At 42.7% G+C, this 22397-nt stretch overlaps 1 protein-coding gene across 1 annotated transcript in view; it reads left to right on the forward strand.

Moving 5' to 3' along the window:
- Positions 1 to 2828: 2828 nt before the first annotated feature.
- NUP160 (nucleoporin 160) overlaps positions 2829 to 22397 on the forward strand; it is a 122204-nt gene continuing 102635 nt past the window's right edge. The window contains exons 1-7 of the mRNA XM_053285255.1: positions 2829 to 3029; positions 3135 to 3246; positions 7244 to 7454; positions 8315 to 8537; positions 9374 to 9458; positions 11701 to 11815; positions 13659 to 13817. Of these exons, the coding sequence (XP_053141230.1) occupies positions 2927 to 3029; positions 3135 to 3246; positions 7244 to 7454; positions 8315 to 8537; positions 9374 to 9458; positions 11701 to 11815; positions 13659 to 13817 (1008 nt within the window). The 5' untranslated portion in view covers positions 2829 to 2926. The remainder of the gene's footprint in view (positions 3030 to 3134; positions 3247 to 7243; positions 7455 to 8314; positions 8538 to 9373; positions 9459 to 11700; positions 11816 to 13658; positions 13818 to 22397) is intronic.

A 22397-nucleotide genomic window follows, 5' to 3' on the forward strand; every position in this document is an offset into this window, starting at 1 on the left:
CCAATTTCAGGCCTCTGTGCATGCGCATGTGTGTGTAGAGACCCAAAATGGACCGAAACCAGCCTGATCTGGGTCATTTGGGAGGAAGGCGGGCCTGTGTGAGGAGCTCTTTCTCTAGCGGCGGCCAACCTCAACTGTCATGATTTGGGAAGCGGGTGGGCTCACTAGGAACTCTCCCTGCTGTGCCTCCATGCTGCAGTAGTCTTAAACATGTTTAAAAAAATGTGAAGGGGAACCCTTGCCTTTGGGGCAGCAAATCTTTGGCTGCCTATGGGTGGCACAAAGCTTAATCCGCCCCATCTCCTTTGGGAAACAGTGCAACGATGTTTATAATTGGACATGTTGTTATGAGTTTGTTGCTTTCTTTAACGGATTGAAAACCATGCATTTCAAGCCAAGCCATTTCCTGCTAATACAGTAAAGCACATTGTGATGCTGCTGCCTCTCATTCTCTAGGCAAGAAACCAAATGGCTGCTTTCTTTTGAAATAAAGCACTAACCTCAGTGGTGATAATATCTGAATTTTGTTGCTTCCCTTTTTCTGAAACATTATAACAAATCATGTTCCTTACTTTGCATCATTCATTATATTGCATCATGATTTTATTATGAGTTTATTTTCTTAAACTTGGTGGAATCTGTGGGTTTTTAAAAAAGCTTTTCCAGATGATTCCCAAAATGAAGGTTGTCTTATTGTTGTCCTTTTGTCTGTAGTTCCCTGTTCAAGTTGGTCTATTTCCAGGATGAAAGTTATTCTCCAGTCTCTAGAATTAAGGCTTGGCAAAGGTTATTTACAGAAACAATCAAAGAAAGGAAGAGGGAGATTTTTGTATTCAGAGATGCTGAAATATTAACTGCTGGATCGCTTGGTTTCAGACTACCTCCAGCTGTTATGCATTCCTGTTCTAGAACAGAAAGATACTTCTTACCTGGAGCTTTCCCAGACAGCAGGCTTTACTGCAAGTTTTCTGCAAGGCTTTACTGCGAGTTTGAAGTTGCCCCCAAAACCCCAAAGGTAGTTTCAGACTACCTCCAGCTGTTACACATTCCTGTTCTAGAACAGAAAGATACTTCTTACCTGGAGCTTTCCCAGACAGCAGGCTTTACTGCAGGTTTTCTGCAAGGCTTTACTGCAAGTTTGAAGTTGCCCCCAAAACCCAACGCAAAAAATGATTTAAAAAAAAAAATGATGGATACAAATCAGGCTACACCCTAATGTAGGATGAAAAACCCAAATTGTGTGTGAAGTACTCGGATAGCTCGCAGGGACTTCAGGGTAAATTTGTCTGACGTGTGAACACACTCTCCATTCTGAAGGTCTTTAAAAGCCCTGTGTGAAAAATGCCCTGGCAGCCTTACCTTACCGTTCATTTGTATATTTAAAAGGAGCACAATTGCTTTGCCAGGATTATTCCATCTATTTGGGATAGGAAGAGGAGAACTAAGCTGCCCCTTTGAGATGCTGCTTCTTCTCCTACATCCTCCACACCTGATGGCCAAAGCTTGGTGATGGAGCTTTAGCCATCACCAAGGATACAATGAGCACATAATAGAGAAACCACATCACAGTTGCCACTTGCAGAGGTGGAGGCAAACTGTCATTCTTCAGCACTGGGGAAATATGTACCTGGTAGGCACCTACCTACATTACAAACATAAGTGTTCTATACCAGTCCTATTGTGGGAATTCTAGTTTGGAGGAAATGCTGACAATTATCAGAGTTATTAATCTCATTGATTAATAAGTTTCCAATTGATCCCTATGAGGAAATTATTTGATGGGGCCCGTTTGATTCTTGAACACAGGCCCCCTCAGAACTTGTTAAGCCATTGTGTAGTCTACCTGCAGGGCGAAGTCTGAGATGTGTGTGTATCTAGAGAAGTTTGCACTTGGAATGTATAGTATATACTGTAGCAGACCTTGGTGGCTGTTGGAGTTTTTTTGCTGTTTGCTTACACGAAGGTGCCATGGTATAGAAGACAGCTCAAGAGGCATGCTGATTACTTCAGGGTACTGAAGCTGCTTTATAGACTGTCTAGGTGCTTGCCTGCTTCCCATACAAAAATGTATATGTTTCAATAACAACTATTACTTCATGTATTGTTCATATACTTATTCTGTTTCCTAAAAATGCCCACTCTGGTTTTCCATCTCCAAACTAATCACCCGTGTGAACAGACCAGAAAGCATTCATAAATATTTTTCTTGCACCAAATGTCACTCATAATAATCTATCCCAATAGTGCAAAACTATGACTCTCAGAGCTATGGAGACGGTCGAGTCCAAGCGAAGCGAAGCACTTTTCAGTACCATTCTTTATTTTCAATGGATAATTAACATGCTCTTAAAGCCTTGCGTTGAATTCGGTGCAATTAAGGCTGCAATCCCATGCCATCTAAACTGGAAGGAAACTCCACTGAACTCAAGCGGGACTTTCTTCCGAGTCAACGTGCACTGCCGTCAGCGGGCTGGGTGCACGAGTGCTTATCAACCTTGTATGGAACGTGGCCCGGCACGTCTTCCCTTCCTTAAGCCAAATCAACCGTAGGAGGCGCGACGTAGATGAATGGCTCACTCCTCCGTAACGATGCTGTTATACTTAAACGTACATTAAAAACAGCAGCAGCAACAACACATTTGTTAGTCTTTAGTCCACAAAACTTCTTCTTGTTTCTGGTGTTACAAACTACCCCCACCGCTGCCGCTTTGGAAGACTATGGTCGTGACGTAAACGGCCGGGAGTCTCTTCTTTAACCAACCAACCAACCAGCCCGCCCGCGAGACAAGAAATGATACCGTAACAACAGTCCGCCTTCTGTCTAGTCTTGTCCCGTGATGCACCGCGAAGGTCAACCCAGCGGCTTCGCCACGCCCCTGCCTTGCGATCCCGTGAGCCACTGCGGCGCCGCGCGCGGGAAGGGAAGATGGCGGCGTCGGGACCGCTGGCAGAGCGGGGCTACCTGGAGCTGAATGGGGCGGAGCGGGGAGCGCGGCGCAGGACTCGGGAGCTCGTCTTCGGCCTACCAGGTGCCGCTTTCGGGCTGGAGCACGGGGTGGGGGCGGGTGTCCTTATTCATGTGCCTCGTGTGCGTCTCCTCTGACTGACCCGCCTCCTTCGTCCATCCCTTGCAGGTGGCGGCACGTCCCCGGCAGCAGCCGTGCGATATGCTGATAGTGCTGGCGGATACTGGTACCAGGACAGCGCCCAGTTAGGATCGGTGACTAGAAACCGTTTCATCCATTGGTGAGTGGCTTTGCGACCCACAGGAACATAGGAAGCTGCTATATACCGAGTCAGACCATTGGTCTATCTAGCTCAGTGTGGTCTCTCTACAGACTGGCAGTGGCTTCTCCAAGGTTGCAGGCAGGAATCTCTCTCAGCTCTATTTTGGAGATGCCGCCAGGGAGGGAACTTGGAATCTAGATGCTCTTCCCATGGCAGCTCCATCCCCTGAAAGGAATATCTTACAGTGCTCACACATCAAGTCTCTCATTCATATGCAACTAGGGAGGACCCTGCTTAGCTAAGGGGACAAGTCATGCTTGCTGCCACAAGACCAGCTCTCTTCTCCTGGCCAGGCACCCACTTCCTCCTGACCAAAATAAATCAATGTGTGAAGTATGCCAGCCACTACTCCCCTAGGAAGGAAGCCCCAGGCTTAGGAGGGAGTGAAGAGAGGACATAGTCCCTTTGCGATATGCCACCTCTTTGATTTCTCTGTTGTCTTATTCGATTGAATCCCCAAGGCTGCAGTCCTGTGCATCCTTACTTGAGAGTAAGCCCCATTGAACTTAATGGGGTTACTTCAGAGTAAACATACATAAGATTGGGCTGTCAGTCTGTTTCAGAGGAGACAGAACTAGGTCAGCTGCAATAAATTAAACAAACTTCTGAGCAGCGGTGGAGATATGCTTGTTCAGAGATGCCAAAATAAACCTGATACAGTTTAAGCAAGCACTTAAAGCAAATAGTAATTATATCTGGCAGTGGAATGGCTGTTGAAATGAAACAATGTATTGGGGTGTCTGAAGTAAGCCAGCTGTCAGTGGGCTACAGTCAGGTGCTTTGAAGGCAATGCAGAGTGATTATGTGGGAAGGAAGGAGCAGCAAACATATTGAGGAGCTGGTGTCCTCAAATGTGTTTGCTAGTGGTGATTATATCTTTTAAATGGATGAGTACCTGACAGAGTACAAAGTGATAAACTGGTGGCACCTTGGTTAATAATGTTATATAATATAACATTAATATAATGTTATACTGAGCTCCAGAGACACTGAGAAGAAGTGAGGTGTTTTGCTTCTTCTGAGTCTCTGTGAAGTTCAGCGTGACTAAAGGGATGAACCCCTACTTGTTGCCCAAGCCTGGAACTTGGAGGGAAATAAACATGCATAAGGTTGGAGCTGGGCCGGGCCAGTGGCAGTCACAACTTTTGGCTGGCAGTCAAAGCAAATCAAAATCTGTAGACCCTTACTGTGGGGGAAGAACTTAGTGACCAAAACAATGGTGGTCTCCAAAGCATGTGCAAAGTATAACAGTATAATGAATGTAATAGTTGAATAGCAGTGTGCAAAACTTAGTGGCCCTCAAATGTGACACTGAAATTGTATGGCTGTGGGGCACAATATGGAAGGAGAATGTTATTGAGAGTAAATTGTAATAATAAGGGACCATGTAACATGAATGGAATTACTCCTTTGATGACTAGAACTAGATGTTGGAAGAATGAAAAATTGAAGTGTGTTTATTGAGTGGATCTAACAAAAAAGGGAAGAGAGAGTGTGTGGGAGATGGCAACGGTAAATCCCTCCTGTATTCTACTAAAGACAACCACAGGGCTCTGCGGTCGCCAGGAGTTGACACCGACCCACAGCACACTTTACCTTTAAACATAAGAGAGCCGGAACTTTGAAAGATGCCTGTTTGCCCAGTTAGCAGGGATAAATTTATTTACTTCTCTTGCTCTGTAGAATGCCCCCAGACTTTGCATCGCCTTGTTGCAATTGAATTGTTTCCTTCATCCTACCTTTGTTGTTGAGAGCATCTCTGATAAGCACTCTTAAAAGCTCATAAATCTCTCCAGTCCATCTATCCCCCCCCACCATTGGTCTATCAATTGGGCAGTGGAAGAGAGCTTTCCACATACAAGGTTAGAAACGGTGTTCTCTAAGTTTTTTCATCTGTGTGCGGAATGAATTTTGTTCTGGATGACAGTATCAAGGCATTGTGTTCGCACGTGCATTCAGAGTGGGACCCTTCCTGATTAAACCTGAGAGGGATCTAAAATTTACTGAGCAGACGTCAAAAAATGTGTGAGCGCTCACACAAGTGCATGCCTTAGAGGGAACAGTGGTTAGATGTTTCTGCATACCTGTGGGACTCACCATGTATGTTGAAAAAATATTGATTTGTAAGGTAGGGGCGTGTGTGTGTGAAGGAAAGACCCTAAGCAGCCTGACGAGACCTGAGCATGATGATTGCCCTTGAGGAGCCATGCAATATTGATAGGTTGAGTTGTGTCTGAGAAGAAGAAAGCACAGAAAGTACTAGTTTGAGCCTCTCTCCCAAGGCTAGGATGCTTTTAAGGACCTGATTCCTCTGAAGCTAAAAGCATCTGGGGCGGGAGTATGTTTGGGTCAGAGGAAAAGCATTTCCTCCAGTCCCAATTCCCCCTGCCCATCTTGCATATATAAAAGAATTAGAAGTTGAAGTGACAATTGGTTGAGGTACGTACTGTGAGGCATACATGCCCTAACTGCAATTACTTTCCAATAGGGAGGAGGTGGCAAAAATACTTGCTCTCCCCTTTACTGTTATGCTAAAGTTTGTGGCTAGATACCTAGCTTCCTGGTCATCTAGTTATGAAGCTCAATGACCAGCAATAGATTGCTAAGATTCAGAGCTAGATGAATAGAAAACTGTGTGTATAGTAGTGAAATTCAGCAGTCTCATGCTGCTGTGCTTCAGAAGGGTTGGAATATCCCACTTTCTGTTCTTCCAAGCCTCTGCAATTCCTTGTGGGATCTCAACTTGTTTTTATCTATTGGCACGGGGTTCGTCCTCAATTTTGCATGATTTTTCAAGTATTCCTGAGTCTGTTCTGTCATTCATGTTAGTCTTGCCTCACCCCACCCTGTCTACAAATTGAGTCTCATAATTACAGCGAATGGTGTTTAATGTCTCTGGCTACTTAGCTTGTACTGGTCACTTCTGCTTTGCTTGTAGTGGCTTCCTTCTTCTGGAGGATGGATAATCGGACAACTGACTGCTTAGTGAAACAACTTGGCTGCTGTGAGATGAAGGTTTTTGCTAGGCAAATCACTATATATATGCCAATGTTGAGCTGAACCTGTTGGCTTCTAGGGCATGTTTTAGGGGCTGAGGGACATTTCAATGAAGAAAGAAAAGAAAAGACTGTCAATGAGTTAACGTTATTAGCCCCAATCTAGCCCTTATACAAGAGTTCAGAGTCCTTGCATGTCTGCTGCCATGTGAGACCAGCTCGTGGGTTGGTCCTTATGGACCTTACCAGGCAGAGGCCACAAGCATGATTTATTTATATCCCACCCTTCCAGTTCAATACTATTCAGGGTAGCTTACAGCAAGAAGCCAGTCTGAAATGGTGCTGCTTCAGATGAACACTGGCCCCAATGTGTGATCAGAATGGACACTCATCAGGAATGCACCTATCCTGGTATTGCTGCAGAACACCTTGGCATGCTGTCGGGATGTCCTTTAATCACATGAGAAGGGTGTTAATCAGAATTGCCCCTCTACATGTGTTCCTGGAACACATGACTAGAGCGGCAATTTGATAAACACCCCTTCTCATGAGATTAAAGGACATCCTGACAGCATGCAAGGTGTTCCTGCAGCAATACCAGGATAGGTGACATATTCTGATGAGTGTCATTCTGCTCACCTCATTGGAGGCTAGTGTTCACTCTGAACCGGCCCATGTAGGGTTTTAAGATATGATGCCCTACTGGATATGCAAAATACCTCCATGTTACTTCTCTACAGTCAGGTATGCAGTGCTGTTCCCTTTTCACATTCACATAGACCCTGTTGCTTGGATGTGAGCACAGGGAGCACACACATCTGACTCCTGGGGGTTTTGTGTGTACTGAGACTTCTGTGTTGTGCTTTTCATGCACACAAATATTGGGCTGAATTATGCTCATTATTTGTAGTTCTGTAAACTTACAACCGCTATATAAGTTCACTTGTTTCCTTTTGCAGGTCCACTTCAGGTGGCACCTTGGAATTGATAGAAGAATCGCTTGATATAAACCTTCTGAACAATGCTGTTGAACTCAAATTTCAGAATTGTAGCCTCTTACCTGGAGGAGTGCATATTTTCGAGACCCAGCATCATGTTGTAATATTAATTTCAACCAATCAGACAGTGCACAGGTTGATGTTGCCACATCCTGCTCGGATGTATAGGAGTGTAAGTAATCTGTTCCAATAGCTTTATTTTTCAAACTCATCCAAAATCGTGATTACATATGCTCTGGCAAAATTTTAATTGAGGATTGAATATGCTTTATAACATACTTGGTTTAGATAATCCTCTAGAGATCATTGTTTGGAAGACTGGAAGAAAGCTCTGAGCTTCTCTACTCGGTTTTTTTCATATGGCTCACAGATGGCTTCATCTGGTTTGCTGATTCAGTCATTATGGCAGAGTATAGTAATCTCTTGCCTCCAACCAAGAACTGGAAACCCACTTAGAAGCGTAGTGTCTGATCTTGGTTTGGAGGGAAACTGCTAATCTTGCGTTGCTAACACAGGCATCGCAGCAAACTATAGATAGAGGCAACTGAAAGAGGTGCCTCATGGGAGGAAGGAATGTGTGAGCCCATAGATAATCTGATCCTCCAAATCGTAGTTTAGACTTTAGAAGATTATTTGAACTGAGCCATTGTGGGAATAAGCTGTAAAATATTTTCAAATACATAATTTATTGACCAAGTATTGGTTGGTTGTTTTTTTTGTTTACATTTAAAATAATAAAATGCACATTAAAATTTTGTTTAAACATATGTTCATATTGATGAATTTTTGGGGAATAATTTTGACATGCAGTAAAAGGCATAGATTGTTTCAACCTAAGATAGCAAATGCATAATACAGTGATAAGATAATTGTTTCTTTCTTTTGTTATACAGTTTCAGACACTTCAGTCAAATATAAGAGGAATTTGAGTAGAAAAAGCACCAGCTGTTTTGTTTTTTGTTTTGTTTAATTTTTGCTCTTCAAATTCTGTATTTTCTTGTTGACAATTATACTTTTGAATTTTTCTTATAGGAGTTGATAACAGAAAGTCAAGTGCAGTCTATTTTCACTGATATTGGAAAAGTTCACTTTAGGGATCCTTTCAACTACTGCATTATCCCCTCAGTACCTGGACTGGCAGCTAATTCTACTGCTTCAGCGGCTTGGCTAAGCAGTGATGGCGGAGCACTCTTTGTTCTGCCGTCTGCTTCTGGTGGGATTTTTGTCCTTAACCTCCCACCTCATGATGCTCATGGTAAGAGTATAATAAGAGTATAAGCTGATCTAGATAATTTGTTTCAGGTTGCCTCACTCTTCAGTTGGAAATTTCAGACATAGGAAAAAACGAGCTCTGCATCTACAACATGCTTTTGAAGAAGTGTGTGTGATACTAAACTATTCAACTAAGCAGAATAGATACCCTAAACTGTGGCCTGAATGCAGGCACTATTTTACAGACAGAACTTCCTAAATGCCAACCTGCCTCTCTGTTTTTTTCTGCCTGCCGCTTGTGGGTGGTGATGGTCTTCTCTTTTTGTCTTTTCCTTATTGAGCCATGACTGGATTATTTGTAACTTTTATTACATCATAAAATTTCCTTTAATTTGCTATACAGGGCTTTTATTAGTACTTCTCCATTTGGGCCAGTAGCAGGATCTCCTGGTGCCATTTTGGTCATCCACTATTAATCTCTTAAATCCAGTGGCTAACATGCTGACTAACAAAGCAGGCGTGTAAACAGCAGCTACAGGAACACAGTGGGATCGCCCCTGCTGCTTCATGTGCCTCCCTTTGTGCACGCGTTGTTGTACAACACAGTGCATGAGTGCTTCTTCTGGAGCACACTCCTTCAGTCCTGAAGTTCTCTGTCACAGTGGAAACATGTCTCACATAACAGAGGCATACAGAGCAGTGAGGGTGTTCCCACTGTGTTTTTGTTGCTGCTGTTTACACACCCACTTTATTGATCAGAATGTCAGCCACTGACTCTCTTAAATATCTCCTTATAGGATTCCCAAAAGATTATCCATCTGGTTTAATCACGTCTTCCTTATGAATGAATTGTTAACCCATCAGCTCTTCCGTTTTTAGGTATGGCTTCACCATCGACTGTGGAGTTGAAACAGAGTTCAGTCATGCAGCGTTTGATTACAGGTTTGATACCAACAGCTATCAGGTTAGCATTTTAATGGCAAATGCTTGAGGCTATATGATAACATTAATTAAAACTCATAGAGTTTATACAACAGCCAGTGTCAGAATTGGGATTAGACTGAGTGAGCACTTAGCCTACCATTCATCTTACAATGCTGCTGCTTTAATTGGGTTACATTTCAGTAAACACATTAAATATTTAAAGTAATTTGTACCTAGCCATTTAGCATGGTCTAAATTGTCATCAAGACTTGATTAAATGTTGGAAATGTAATGTGCTCTTTCTTAGTTTGATCTGTCTGTCTTAAATAAGCATACTAAATTAAACTTTGGATTACTGCCTAGTCGTCTCAAATGACAAAACTGTGGGATAGTAAACATGTTGTGACACTGAGGAGATAGGGATTTGCAGAAGAGGTTTAGCCCTACCTGTTCAATTTAGACTTTAAGCCCTGTGGTGTTCTTGGGTTGAATGCTTCAGCTGGAATTCCATGTTGTAGAAGTGTTCAGGAGTAGTTTTCATAGCCCAGTGGTTTGGAAGTGCGGATAGCTGAAAGTTTTTCACAGTTCAGTTCAGTAAGGAGGCTGCATTCTGTTAAATTCAGACCTGGTGACTAATGTTAAGAGAGCTGGTATGGCTGGAGTGTTCGATCTGGATGTAGAACACTTAGTTTCGGATCTCTACAGAGCCATGAAACTCACCAGGTTTTTCTCTCTTTCAGCCTGGTTTTCTTTACAAGGTGGTTTTTAGGATAAAATTATGTTACACGGTGTGTGATTCTACACTAATAATGATGATGTTATCAAATGATATAATAATGTGGTAAATTCATGCTTTGTACCTTTGGGCACATTATAGCTGTTTAGCCTTGTGAAGAAATACAGATCTCCATTTTAGCTCAAGAATGTCTTGCACGTCCCCTCCTTTCTGAGTTCTCTGAATGGGAGACATGTTTCTCTTTTGTTATTGAATGAGTGCAGTCTCTCTCAAGGTATAGTCTTAATATCTTTTTCACAATAGGTAATGAGCTCAAACCAGACCTACCTTTAGACATAAAAGTCCAGACCCATTCAGGAGCAGGAACCTTCAGTTTGGAGGGAAAACCTCGCTGGCCCTTTTCATTGGAACCCAGAGCTGGCTGTCTATGGAAGAGTGCTTGGAAAGCTTTAAATATGGTAGTTCTCTTGAAACAAATGGCTTTGTAGAATAATCTAGTGCTTCACAATAAGCAATACCTATTCACATGTTACGTTCAACACTCATACAAGCTATGTACAGTGTACACAGGTGCAGTTATTACATGTTACGCTGCATGTAAGCACAGCAGCACACTTCCTGACTCTGTACCATGCATTTGAGAGACTTGTACCCAGGTTCACTCTTAAAATGAATGCAGATGCAGTCAATCATACAAAAACATGCACATGTGTCTAGACTTGAATACAGGCACAACATAATATCTGAATAGGGCTTAAAACTAAAGCTTAAGTTTAACCAGGAATGCACTCTTGAGTATCTAGTCCAAACAGCAAGAACTTCCTTGCTTTAATGATTTGCCAAAGTGCAAACAACCTATCTTTTGTAAGATTTTTTAAAATTTATTTTATTGGAGCTGCTAGGTTTTTAATACTTTTTCTTCTTAAGGGGATGGTTTATATATAAATGTGTTAATTGTCTCATGCATTCAGAAAGGAGTGGGTTAGTTTAAATAACTTAGGGAAAATCATCTATATCTCATAACTGGTAAGTCTCCATTGTGAAGCACTTTAGACTACCGTTCAAGCCTGCTTCACATCACTGAAGATTTTTTGGTGTATTTTCTCCTTACTTGAAAAGAGGTTAAAATGTTAGAAATGTATTTCCCATATGTATGATTTCTGCTTTCTGTGAATGGGTCAATATATGCAGTGAGTGAAAGCTCTTGAGGATCTGAGGGGGAAGATATAATAGTCACTGATGCCTATATGGATCTTTAAATTTGGGAACTACTATGGATATTTAATATAGCTTTTCAACAAAGGTTCCCAAAGCTGTTTTATAGAAACATAAATAAGATGGTTCCCTGTCTCAAGGGGGCTCACAGTCTACAAATTGGGGAGCATTCCTCTTAGTCGTTACACTCTTCTTCCCATTTGTACCCCGATTATAAGTACTATATTTCCTAATAAAAGTCATGAAGTAGCTTGTAGCACTGTCATATTTTTAACGCTTACCCTTTTGTTTCTTTAATTTTAAAAAAGTGTTTAAATGTTTGAATTTCTAGAGGGGACCAGGGTCCTTCAGAGCTTCCTGTCAGCCTGTCTGCTCATAGTCGTGAGCACGATGCCCTCATCTTTGCACTCTACCAGGATCATAAACTTAGAATGTGGTCTTACAAAGTGAGTATGGAAATGTTTTATTGGATGGATAACTCAGCTGCTAGTATTGTGGGTGTTGATTATTCCTGTAACTAATGAAGCTTCCCAAATATCATCTGTTGGCACCATATCACTTTGAATATGATATATGCTCTGCAAGCTGTATGAATTACTGATAGCCCTATATGTTAGCTACTGTGTGTTAGTTACCTCAGTGTAGAGTAGGTAGTGTATGCTAGGCCACAGCATGCTCTCCTGTAATATATTCATGCTAATTTTGGAATAAAACTTCAATTGGTCCTAAAGACTTAGTAAACATGGAATTTTTATTTTAATTGATTTCCACTAAAGGGGTAATTCAGCAGCATCAAGCAACATGGCAAAACAATTAGCAGAATATTCACTGTTACTGTTCCATACCTATTCCAACCAGTTGAGCACATGAAACTGGTATGGTTTAAGATAGACCTTGACAGTTTTTCTTTGGATCTAAGAGCCAGCCCCAAAACCTAGGAGCCGGACAGTGGACACTTCACAAAATTAGTGATAGACATTGTGCAGGGAAGGGTAGATGAGTTCTTTTTATCTCCTTTACAAGTAACTAAACAGAAACAGGGCTACCTAGGACATATAAAAATTTTATTTAATAATTCTACCAAGATGCTGAAAGGCATAATCTCATACTGCGTGGGAGATGGCAATGGTAGACTCTTCCTGTATTCTACCAAAGAAAACCACATGGCTCTGTGGTCACCAGAAGTCGACACCAATTTGACAGCACAACTTTACCTTTACCTCTGAATATCCTATCCTATTCTCGGAGCCATGGTTAGAATTTCTAGGCACTGTGGCTCCCTGGCATCTGGGATTTGTCTAACCCTAGTTTTAAGAAGACACTAATGCATTATAGTGCCTTTGTCTTCCTAAGCTTGTGGAGTAAAGTATAACTATATTATAAGTAGCAGGTATGTGAAATCCATGTGAAGAATTCCGGAAGGAAATGCATGTTTTGCAGTCCAGAGCATCAAACCTTTACAGAAAATCGGCCCACTATTGGAAATACACTCCCAGAGACTTGAAAAGGAAGGAGGACTTGATCTGAAGCTTCTAGCTGGCAATACAGACTGATATAAATTGGTTCATGTTGCTGTGTAGAGGACTTTGCCTCTCCTTGGACAATGCTGCTGCTCTTGGGACAGGGGGTGGTGGTAATCCTGGTCCACAGATCACTGTGGCAGTGTGGACAAAGTTCTGTTTTCCCCCAATCCTTGTCCTGTGGAAGGTTTTGTTGGATTAATTAGCCATTTAGCTAATGTGCCTTAAACAATGTTGTCTGCTGTAAACATGAACAAACCTCTATCACTTTTGTTCCATACACCCTGCATCTTCGGTTCTGTGCAGTGATCACACTTTTGTTCCATACACCCTGCATCTTCGGTTCTGTGCAGTGATCACCCTGCATCTTCGGTTTTGTGCAGTGATCACAGCAGCTTAAAATATCAAGATTATAAATAGGCAGCTCCAAGTATCCCAGAAGGTTAGTGGTGCTTGCAGGGGTGGTGGTAGGGTCAGGATGTAATCTTAACTGTGGATGTAGCTGCTCTTAGTCACCAACTATATATTTTGGAAAGATAAAAGCAGGATCTGAAAGCCTGCTGTAATGGCCACATGCAAATGGGGGAGAAAAGTAACATCAGACTCCAAGAGTTTGGGAGCTGGTAAAGAATGGAGGGAGGCATGAAGGATCAGAGTAAAGCATACATCTGTCTTCTCCAGTGTCTCAGGTTGCCGTTTTGGTAGTTGTGTTTAAATACTTTTCTTGTTTTGCTGCTTTGTGTACTCATCTAGCATCTTACTTTGGCAGGATCAGATGTGCCTAATGGTGGCTGATATGTTGGAGTTTGTGCCTGTAAATAGGGACCTGAGACATACTGCTGGAACTGGGCACAAACTACAGGTGGCATATTCTGAGACGCTGGGACTTTATGTTGGAGTATATTTGCATGCACCTAAACAAGGACAGGTACTGGAATGGCTTGCATTTCTAAAATAGTAATTTGCTGTTAAATTCAAAAGTAGAAAACTGTTTGTATTGTACATTGGTTTCAGAGTTTGTGTGGATATGAGAATTATTTTTTGAAAACTTTTCTAACTTCCATTCCACATCCTAGGCAGTCAGAGCTCTTGTTTTATGTTCCAGGAATCTTTGAGGTGATCCATGTTCCCTCACAAAATGGGTTTTGCACCTGCACAGTAACGCCCATGGATGAATTCCATAACTCCATGAGGCACTCTTTGGCTCTGCCAAATCGTGCGTGAGGCACGTCTGTTATTTTCAGCAGGAGATCACCTTTACCTCAGTTCCTTATCGAATGCCATGGTGTGCACCTTGTGAAGAATTCACTCAGTTTATTTCTTGGTTCCTGAAAGAAATTTATTTTCTTTTTGATTAAGTGATTTATTTTCACTTTGACTACGGACTCTTTCTCCTTTGGATTTTGTATCCATTTCTGTCTTTGATCGATTATTTACTGGCTTTCAGACAACAGACTGGTTAAGGTTTCTCTCTTACTTTTTGTTTTGGTGATTGTTCTAATGGACTCTATAAAAAACACCAAAGAACTTTCAAGAAGTGTGCTACCTGTAGTGGGACACTACCTTCCTCTGATAGGCATGAAAAATGCTTAATTTGCTTGGGCTAACATTGCAATGTTAGGTCCTGCAAGGTCTGTTGGTCTTTTTCTAAGCAGACACGAAAAAGCAGGGAACTTGGTCTAAGGGCTGCTTTGTACAAAAGCGTGCTGATATAGCTGACTCTGATGCTGAGTTCACCGCTACCATAGACTTCAGCATCATCTATGTCAGATTATTGCTCCTGACCCTCGGGATTGAGGTCAGTGCTGCAGTATATGCCAAGGTCAGTAACTCAGGCGCCTCACTCTGAGAAAGTTCAAGGAGAGTTGATGTTTAAGAAGCCTGAGGCCATTAGCATGGATGATTGAGATCTGCATCACCAAAGAGGAAACACCAAGGAGAGGGCTCTCCAAGTCTATTGAGCATGAAGCACTGCCAAATGCTGCCATTGACAAATCAAGCATTACGATTGGCTCTTTCAGAGAAAGCTTCAATGTCGACCTTGATGCAGTCTCCATATACACCATCTTTCAGAAAACTCAGGACGCTGAAAGCTCTTCGACACTGTTGTTGACTTCTATACTGCCAAAGGCCACTCTGAGTACGAATACACTAACTGTACTGACATCAACATTGACGATTACTGTGCCAACGTCAATGGTGTAGATGGCCAAGATACAGGATACCCTGAAAAAGACAGGCACCTCCAATGGATCTCCTATATGAATAGATTTTTCTCCAGATGTCTTTCCAGTTTGTTTGGACTGTGACAATGGCTCTGACTCAGGTAGAGGGCATAACCCTTCTAGGGAGTCATCCTCAATTGTACCTGTTTATCCACTTCAAGGAATTTGGAATCTCGTATGGGGTTTCACACATACCACTCCATCAGGCTCAACTTTTAGAGGATTCTCTATATGTGGACTGGATGCAGATGATGATTTAGAATCTATTCCAATCTCTCTCTCAGCTTTCCCTGTGAGGGTACATAGGGAACTGCCATATACTGAGTCAGACCATTGGTCCATCTAGCTCAGTATTGTCTTCACAGAATGGCAGTGGCTTCTCCAAAGTGGCAGGCAGGAATCTCTTCTCAGCCCTATTTTGGAGATGTCAGGGAGGGAACATGGAACCTTCTGCTCTTCCCAGAGTGGCTCCATCCCCTGAGGGGAATACTTTGCAATGTTCATACTTCTAGTCACCCATTCAGATGCAACCAGGGTGGACCCTGCTTAGCTAAGGTGACAAATTCTGCTTGCTACCACAAGACCAGTTCTTTCCCCTCCTATTCCTGGGGGGAAAGGCAGGAGTAAATTTTGCCCTACATTACTCATACAGGTTATGTGCTATGGATTACTGGAACTCTCCAGGAGCTTTAGACCAAGGTTACATAAGAGGTTTTGGACACTACAGGAACCCACCATCACCTGGGCTTCCATATGGTTTTGATGATTACAGAATGTGGAAGTCGAGGAAGCTGAGAGTTGTTCTTGAAAGGGGTTCAACCCCTAAAGAACAGGGGCATTTAACCAAACCTTCTGATTCTCCTTTCAAAAGACCTAGGGCTCCTTCTGTACCCCCACAGAAGGAGTCACAGAAGGATGCTAGTCATACTCACCAGTCTGAGCCTGATTTGGAGATTGTTAATCACTCTCCACTTGTAAAGTCACCTGGGAAAGAGAATTCTGATAATGAACATGACTCTACCTCTTCTTCTGAAACAGAATCAGTTCAAATAGAAAATCCTTTGGATCTCTCCCCTGATGAAAATGTTATCAACCCACCGTCTAATTCACCTATTGAAGAAGGAGTGTCCTACATGATGCCAGTGGCTGAAATAGCAAAAGTGTTAGGTCTGGAGTCCTGCTGATGATTTTATAGGCAGTTCATTTTCCTTGTAGCCTTAAGCTCTGCCTATACTGCCAATTTTGGTGAATTCAGCAAAATCATCCTGGGACACACCATCAGCTTCAACCTCTAACTTGAAAAGACTTTATTTTGCTATGTGAACCACTTTGAGAACTTTGGTTGAAGAGTGATAGATAAATATTTGTAGTAGTAGTAGTAGAGAGCCTATATAGAATTCAGGAAGATTCATGCCCCTTTTAAAGAATTTATCACAAATTCATTGGTGGTAGATTATGCCATTAACAATAAGTCTGGCAGAAAACACTCAGCCCTAGTGGATAAAGAAGGCAGAAAGCTTGATGCCATGGGATGAAGATTTCATTCAACTTCTTATTGGTCCATCAAAATAGCCAAGTACATGGCCTGCATGGCAAAGTATCACTACTCTATTTGGGACAGCTTGAAGGATGACCTTAAGGATGTGTCAGAACAGTTTCATGACAAGTTCAAGACAGCCTTCAACAAGTCTGCTGACAACACATGGCAGCATTTAAGTACAACCAAGCTCTTGACAGAGACAGTCTCGTGTCGCCGCAGGTGCAGTGTCCCTCTGAAGGCGTACATGGCTTCAGTCAAACCTCCGTTCAAGCCAGCATGAAGGATAAAATAGAAAACCTACTGCTTGAGGGAGAGGGTCTCTTCAGCACCCAAACTGATGAGGCTATGGAGAAAATTTGTTGTTTTATTTTTTATTTATTGTTACATTTATATACTGCCTTTCGTTAAAAGACAACCCCAAGGTGGTTTACAAAAGTTAAAACATAAAATAAAAGTATTAAGCTAAAAATATATATAAACAAACCAAATTTAAAATCTATAAAATACAAGCTTAAAAACAATACAACAGGTAAAAACACATAGAAGCAGCAGTAAAAACGATTATGTTAAAGCCTGGATAAAACGCCAAGTTTTAACAAGCTTTCTAAAATCTGTGATGGAGTCCGAGGAGCGAATGGCCACTGGGAGAGCATTCCAGAGTCTGGGGGCAGCAACAGAGAAGGCCCTGTCCCGAGTGCACGACAGCCGGGCCTCTCTCATTGTCGGCACCCAGAGCAGGGCCCCCTTCAGATGTCCTCGTCAAGCGGGCAGCAACCCTTGGGAGCAGGCGGTCCCTCAAGTACCCTGGGCCCAAACCGTTAAGGGCTTTAAAGGTCAAAACCAGCACCTTGAATTGGACCTGGAAATGAACCGGCAACCAGTTTAACCCTTTCAGAATGGGCGTGATATGCTCCCAACGGGCAGCTCCGGATAAAACCCTAGCTGCCGCGTTTTGCACTAGCTGCAGTTTCTGGATATTCTTCAAGGGCAGCCCCACGTAGAGCGTGTTACAGTAATCCAGCCGCGACGTGACTAAGGCATGGGTAACTGTGGCCAGATCTGTCTTCTCAAGAAAGGGACGCAGCTGGCGCAGTAGCCGAAGCCGTGCAAAGGCACCCCTGGACACAGGTCTAGTTATCCAGGTTGGAGGGAGCAAGGGAGGGCTTTTGAAATGAAATGAAATGAAAAAGTCATGCTATACAGTGAGAACTTTAACTCCATCACAGCCCTTCTACTTTAAAAAAAAAAGTTCAAATTCTATGGTAGGCAAAGATTCCAAAATAAGCAAACTGACAGGAGAGACTATTAAAAAATCATTCAGATACAACTCGAAGAAACCCTGTCCTTAAAAGCAAAGGCAACAAAGATTGAAGGCACAAGACCAATCAAAATAGACTCTTCGACGCCTTAGCCCACGAAGCGTCGCTTGTATTTCCCCCTTCCCCTACTAAACTTGCACGCCTTCCCCATGTAACACCCCACGCTTGCAATCTCATAACGTCGGATGTGTGGGTGCTGAACTTTGGAACAGGTTATGCCATAGAATTTACCAACCTCCCTGTTACTTTCAGGCATAAAATTCACCCACTCAATTCCTACCTTGGAAGAAGAAGGTAGAGACTTGCATTTTGGGCGATATACAAATGTGTTAAATAAATAAGTTCTATATGATATCCTTATCTGTACAATATCCCTACTGTGGTGGACCAAGATTGAATCGCTCTCTGTAGGTGTACCGTTCAAACTTTCAATGCCTTTGATAATGGTGACAAAGAATGCCTCCCTAAAAAGATGGGGAGCCCACTGCTCAGGATTTCATGCTCAAGGGAAATGGACACTGCAATAGCAATCTTTGAATATAAACTTTCTGGAATTTCTGGCAGTGTTACACTCTCCCTCTCTCCGATAAATGAGAGTGCAGGTTCTGCTGGACAATACATCAGTAACTGCATATCTCAATTGGCAGGGCGGAACAGTATTTTGATCTCTCTGCAATCTAGCATGACAATTTTGGGAGTAGAGCATACACCGTAGTGTGCATCCAACAGCCCTGTACATCAGTGCAGCGGACAACACCTTGGCGGACGTTCTGAACAGAGACTTAAATTTCTCCCAACAACACAAATGGGAGATAAATCCAGGGATTCTCTGCAACATCTTTCAGAACTGGGGAACCCCACAAATAGACCTTTTGGCAACCCCCCCCCGCCCAAGCAAGCTCTACTGTTCCAGGGCAGGCCTAAGGGAGAACCCGATGGAGGATGCCTTCCAGATGCCTTGGAAGAAGGACCTGTACTATCTATCTTCTCCCTTTCTCCTGCTCACCAGAATTATGATCAAGATCTTGTGAGAGAAAACACTGCATTCTAATCACCCTATGGTGGCCCAGAAGAGCCAGGGTTTCCCATCTTGCTTTTTATGTCACAGGGACAACACCTTCATCTTCCACACTACCAAAATCTCCTCTCACAGGGATCAGGCCACATTGTCCACCACAACCTCCAGGTGTTGAACCTAACTGCTTGGAGACTCAACTTTTAAACAACTTTCTAAATGAGAAGAAAGCATCCACAAGGAAAAAAAAAAGTGCATATGGAAAAGGTTCACATGCTGTGCTGCTACTAAAGTATTTGACCCTTACAAGGCTTCCATAAGTCAAATCCTTTTATACTTAATGAATCCAACGAACACAGGACTCTGCAATGCCTCCATAAAGGTTCATATGGCTGCACTCTCTTCAAGACATCCCAGATGGGGGACACACACACTGTGTTCTCCTACCCTGACTCAAAAAGATTCCTTAAGGGGATCAATAACCTGATTCCACCAGTCAGAGAGCCTATTGAACCTTGGAGTCCTTCATTGATCTTTTCGACATTTATGGAGGCTTCATTTTCATTCAAACCACTAGCTGCCTCCCCCTCCCCCTAAATTTCTAATTTTAAAGACTGCGTTCTTGGTTACCATTACATTGGCATGGAGAATCGGTCAATTAACAGCTCTTAGAACTGACTCCCCTTACACAAAGTTCTTTCCAGACAAGGTCATTTTAAGAACAGACCCATCTTTCAGACCAAATTAGTCTCTGAATTCTATTTAAAAGAAGACAGTCTTACCTTCCTTCTTTATGAACCCTTCTACTCCTCTGGAGTAATCTATGTACTCCCTGGACATTAGAAGACCACTGCTTTATTATGGACAGAACAAAGGCAGTCAGAAAATCCAATAAACTGTGTTTCCCCTATAAGAGGGGGAAAGAGGACATCCTGTCTCCAGACAGAGATTCTAGCACTGGCTGGTAGAGTTGATATTTGTTCGTTATGATAAACAAGGTGCTGAGCCTCTTTCTAGAGTCTGGGTGCACTCAGCTAGAGCTTTGGCTACTTCAGCAGCCCACAAATTGATCATAAACGTGACAGACATTTGCAAAGCAGCTACATAGTCCTCAGATCTTCCCTTTTGTTAAACATTATGATGTGGACATCTGTTCAGCGGCAGAGGTCAACTTTGATCAGGCAGTTCTGAAAAAGGTGCTCCAACTATATATCCGAGCACCCACCACCATTTCGGTGAGCTTGCTAATCAGCCATTTTGTGAGGGAACTTGGATCATCTCAAAGATAAACAGGTTGCTTACCTGTAACAGGTGATCTTTCTGGTGCTCCCTGTTCACTTACAACACTCGCCCAGCCTTCCCCGCTGCTATGATAATTCCAGAGTAGTTTAATGGCTTACATGACTTCATCTATCCATGTTATCCGCTCTTTGCAGTGGCTGACTTATTTATTTATTTTCTATACTGACTTTGATTAAAACAATCTCAAGGTGGTTCACACAAGTTAAAACAAGACTATATAAATTATACAATTAAAATAATCTAGAATATAAAAATACAAATAAGATTTTTTTTAAAAGCGCAATATAACCATAAAAAACACAAAGCAGCAGTAGTAGAGACAATTACATACAAGCCTGGGTAAATGCCTCCCTCATTGTCGGCACCCAGAGCAGAACCCCCACAGATGACCTTGTCAGCAACCCTTGGAAGCAGGTGGTCCCTCAGGTATCCAGAGCCCAAACTGTTAAGGGCTTAAAAGGTCAAAACCAGAATCTTGAATTGGACCCAGAAACAAATTGGCAGCCAGTGCAGCTCTTTCAAAATGGGTGTGATGTGATCCTAGTGGACAGCTCCAGATGAAATCCTAGCTGCTGCATTTTGCACTACCTGCAGTTTCCTAATATTCAACAGCAGTAATCCAGCCATGATGTTATTAAGGCGTGGGTAATTGTGGTCAAAACTGTCTTCTCAAGAAAGGGACGTAGCTGGCGCACTAGCCGAAGCTATGCAAAGGCACTGCTAGCCACAGCCTTCACTTAAGCTTCCAAAAGCAGAGCCAGGTCCAGCAATACCCCCAAGCTGCCTACTTGCTCTTTTAAGGGAAGTTCAACCCCATCCAGAACCAGTAGAATCTCCTCATCCCAACTGGCTCTGTTGACCAACATTATCTCCGACTTGTCTGGATTCAGTCTCAGTTTATTAGCCCACATCCAACCCATCATGGCCTTCAGCCCCCAATTCAGAACATCCACTGCCTCCCTAGGATCAGGTGACAAGGAGAGAGAGAGCTGAGTGTCAACTGCATATTGTTGACAATTCAGTCTTAAGTCCCCGGATGATCTCTCCCAGGAGTTTCATGTAGATGTTAAATAGCATGGGGGACAAAAACAAACATTGTGGGACACCAATGGCCATGTAGCTGAGCAGTAGTCCCCCAACGCCACCTTCTGGACCCTCCCCCCCCCCGCCAAGAAAGGACTGAAGCCACTCCAAAGAAGTACATCCAGTTCTTATACTCGAGAGGCGATCCAGAAGGGTTAGGGGTTGATGGTATTGAATGCTGTTGAGAGGTCCTGCAGAACAGGGATACATTTCTGTCTAGCTCCTGGTGTAGGGGATCCACTAGAGCTACCAAGGCAGTTTCAGTCCCATATCCAGGACAGAAGCCAGATTGAAAAGGATCTGATCAGGAACTAAGGAGAAGGCACTCTCCTGCTTAAAATAATGGACATGCCATGCAATGATGTGCCTTGCACGTGATTTGACGGAGCTGAAGAGTGCCTCATGGAGCTATGGAATTCTTCCATGTGGGTTACTGCACTGGTACAGAACCCATTTTGAGAGTGAACATGGATCACCAGAAAGATCACCTGTAACAGGTACACAACCTGTTTTCATAAGGGGGATTTAAAAATGCTAACAACTTCAGATGTCTTGCTTTAAAATTGACAAGTTGCAGAATTATTACTTGCAGAGAGACTTTTTGGGGTGTGTGAAGTACTTTTGTGCTGGCTTTCAAATGAATAGTTCCAAAGAAGCCCAATTTCTTTCTTCTTTCAATGGCAGATTTTTCTTCGGTCAGGTCATGTCTTCCACTTCTGTCATGGGTGACATGAGTAAAATTACTGAGAGGTCCCATTGAAATTAAATGTTCTTTTAATTTCAGTAGGACTCCTCTGAAAATTTTCTCGTTAGCACCTTGTTTAAAAAAAAAGTTGGAGGAAACTTCCTGGCTATGCCAGTGATTTCCAGTATAGGATCGTGTAGACCTCTATTTCCTTTCTGAGTCCCTTATATCTACTAGTTTTCTTTGAACCCCAGCTGTGGCGGGGACCAAGCCCTGCACACATTCCGATCTCCATCTGGCCAATGGAAGATGATTAGAACAAACGGGAGCTGAAAGCCT

Source organism: Hemicordylus capensis, chromosome 1 (assembly GCF_027244095.1).
Source record: "Hemicordylus capensis ecotype Gifberg chromosome 1, rHemCap1.1.pri, whole genome shotgun sequence".
Classification (NCBI taxonomy): domain Eukaryota; kingdom Metazoa; phylum Chordata; class Lepidosauria; order Squamata; family Cordylidae; genus Hemicordylus; species Hemicordylus capensis.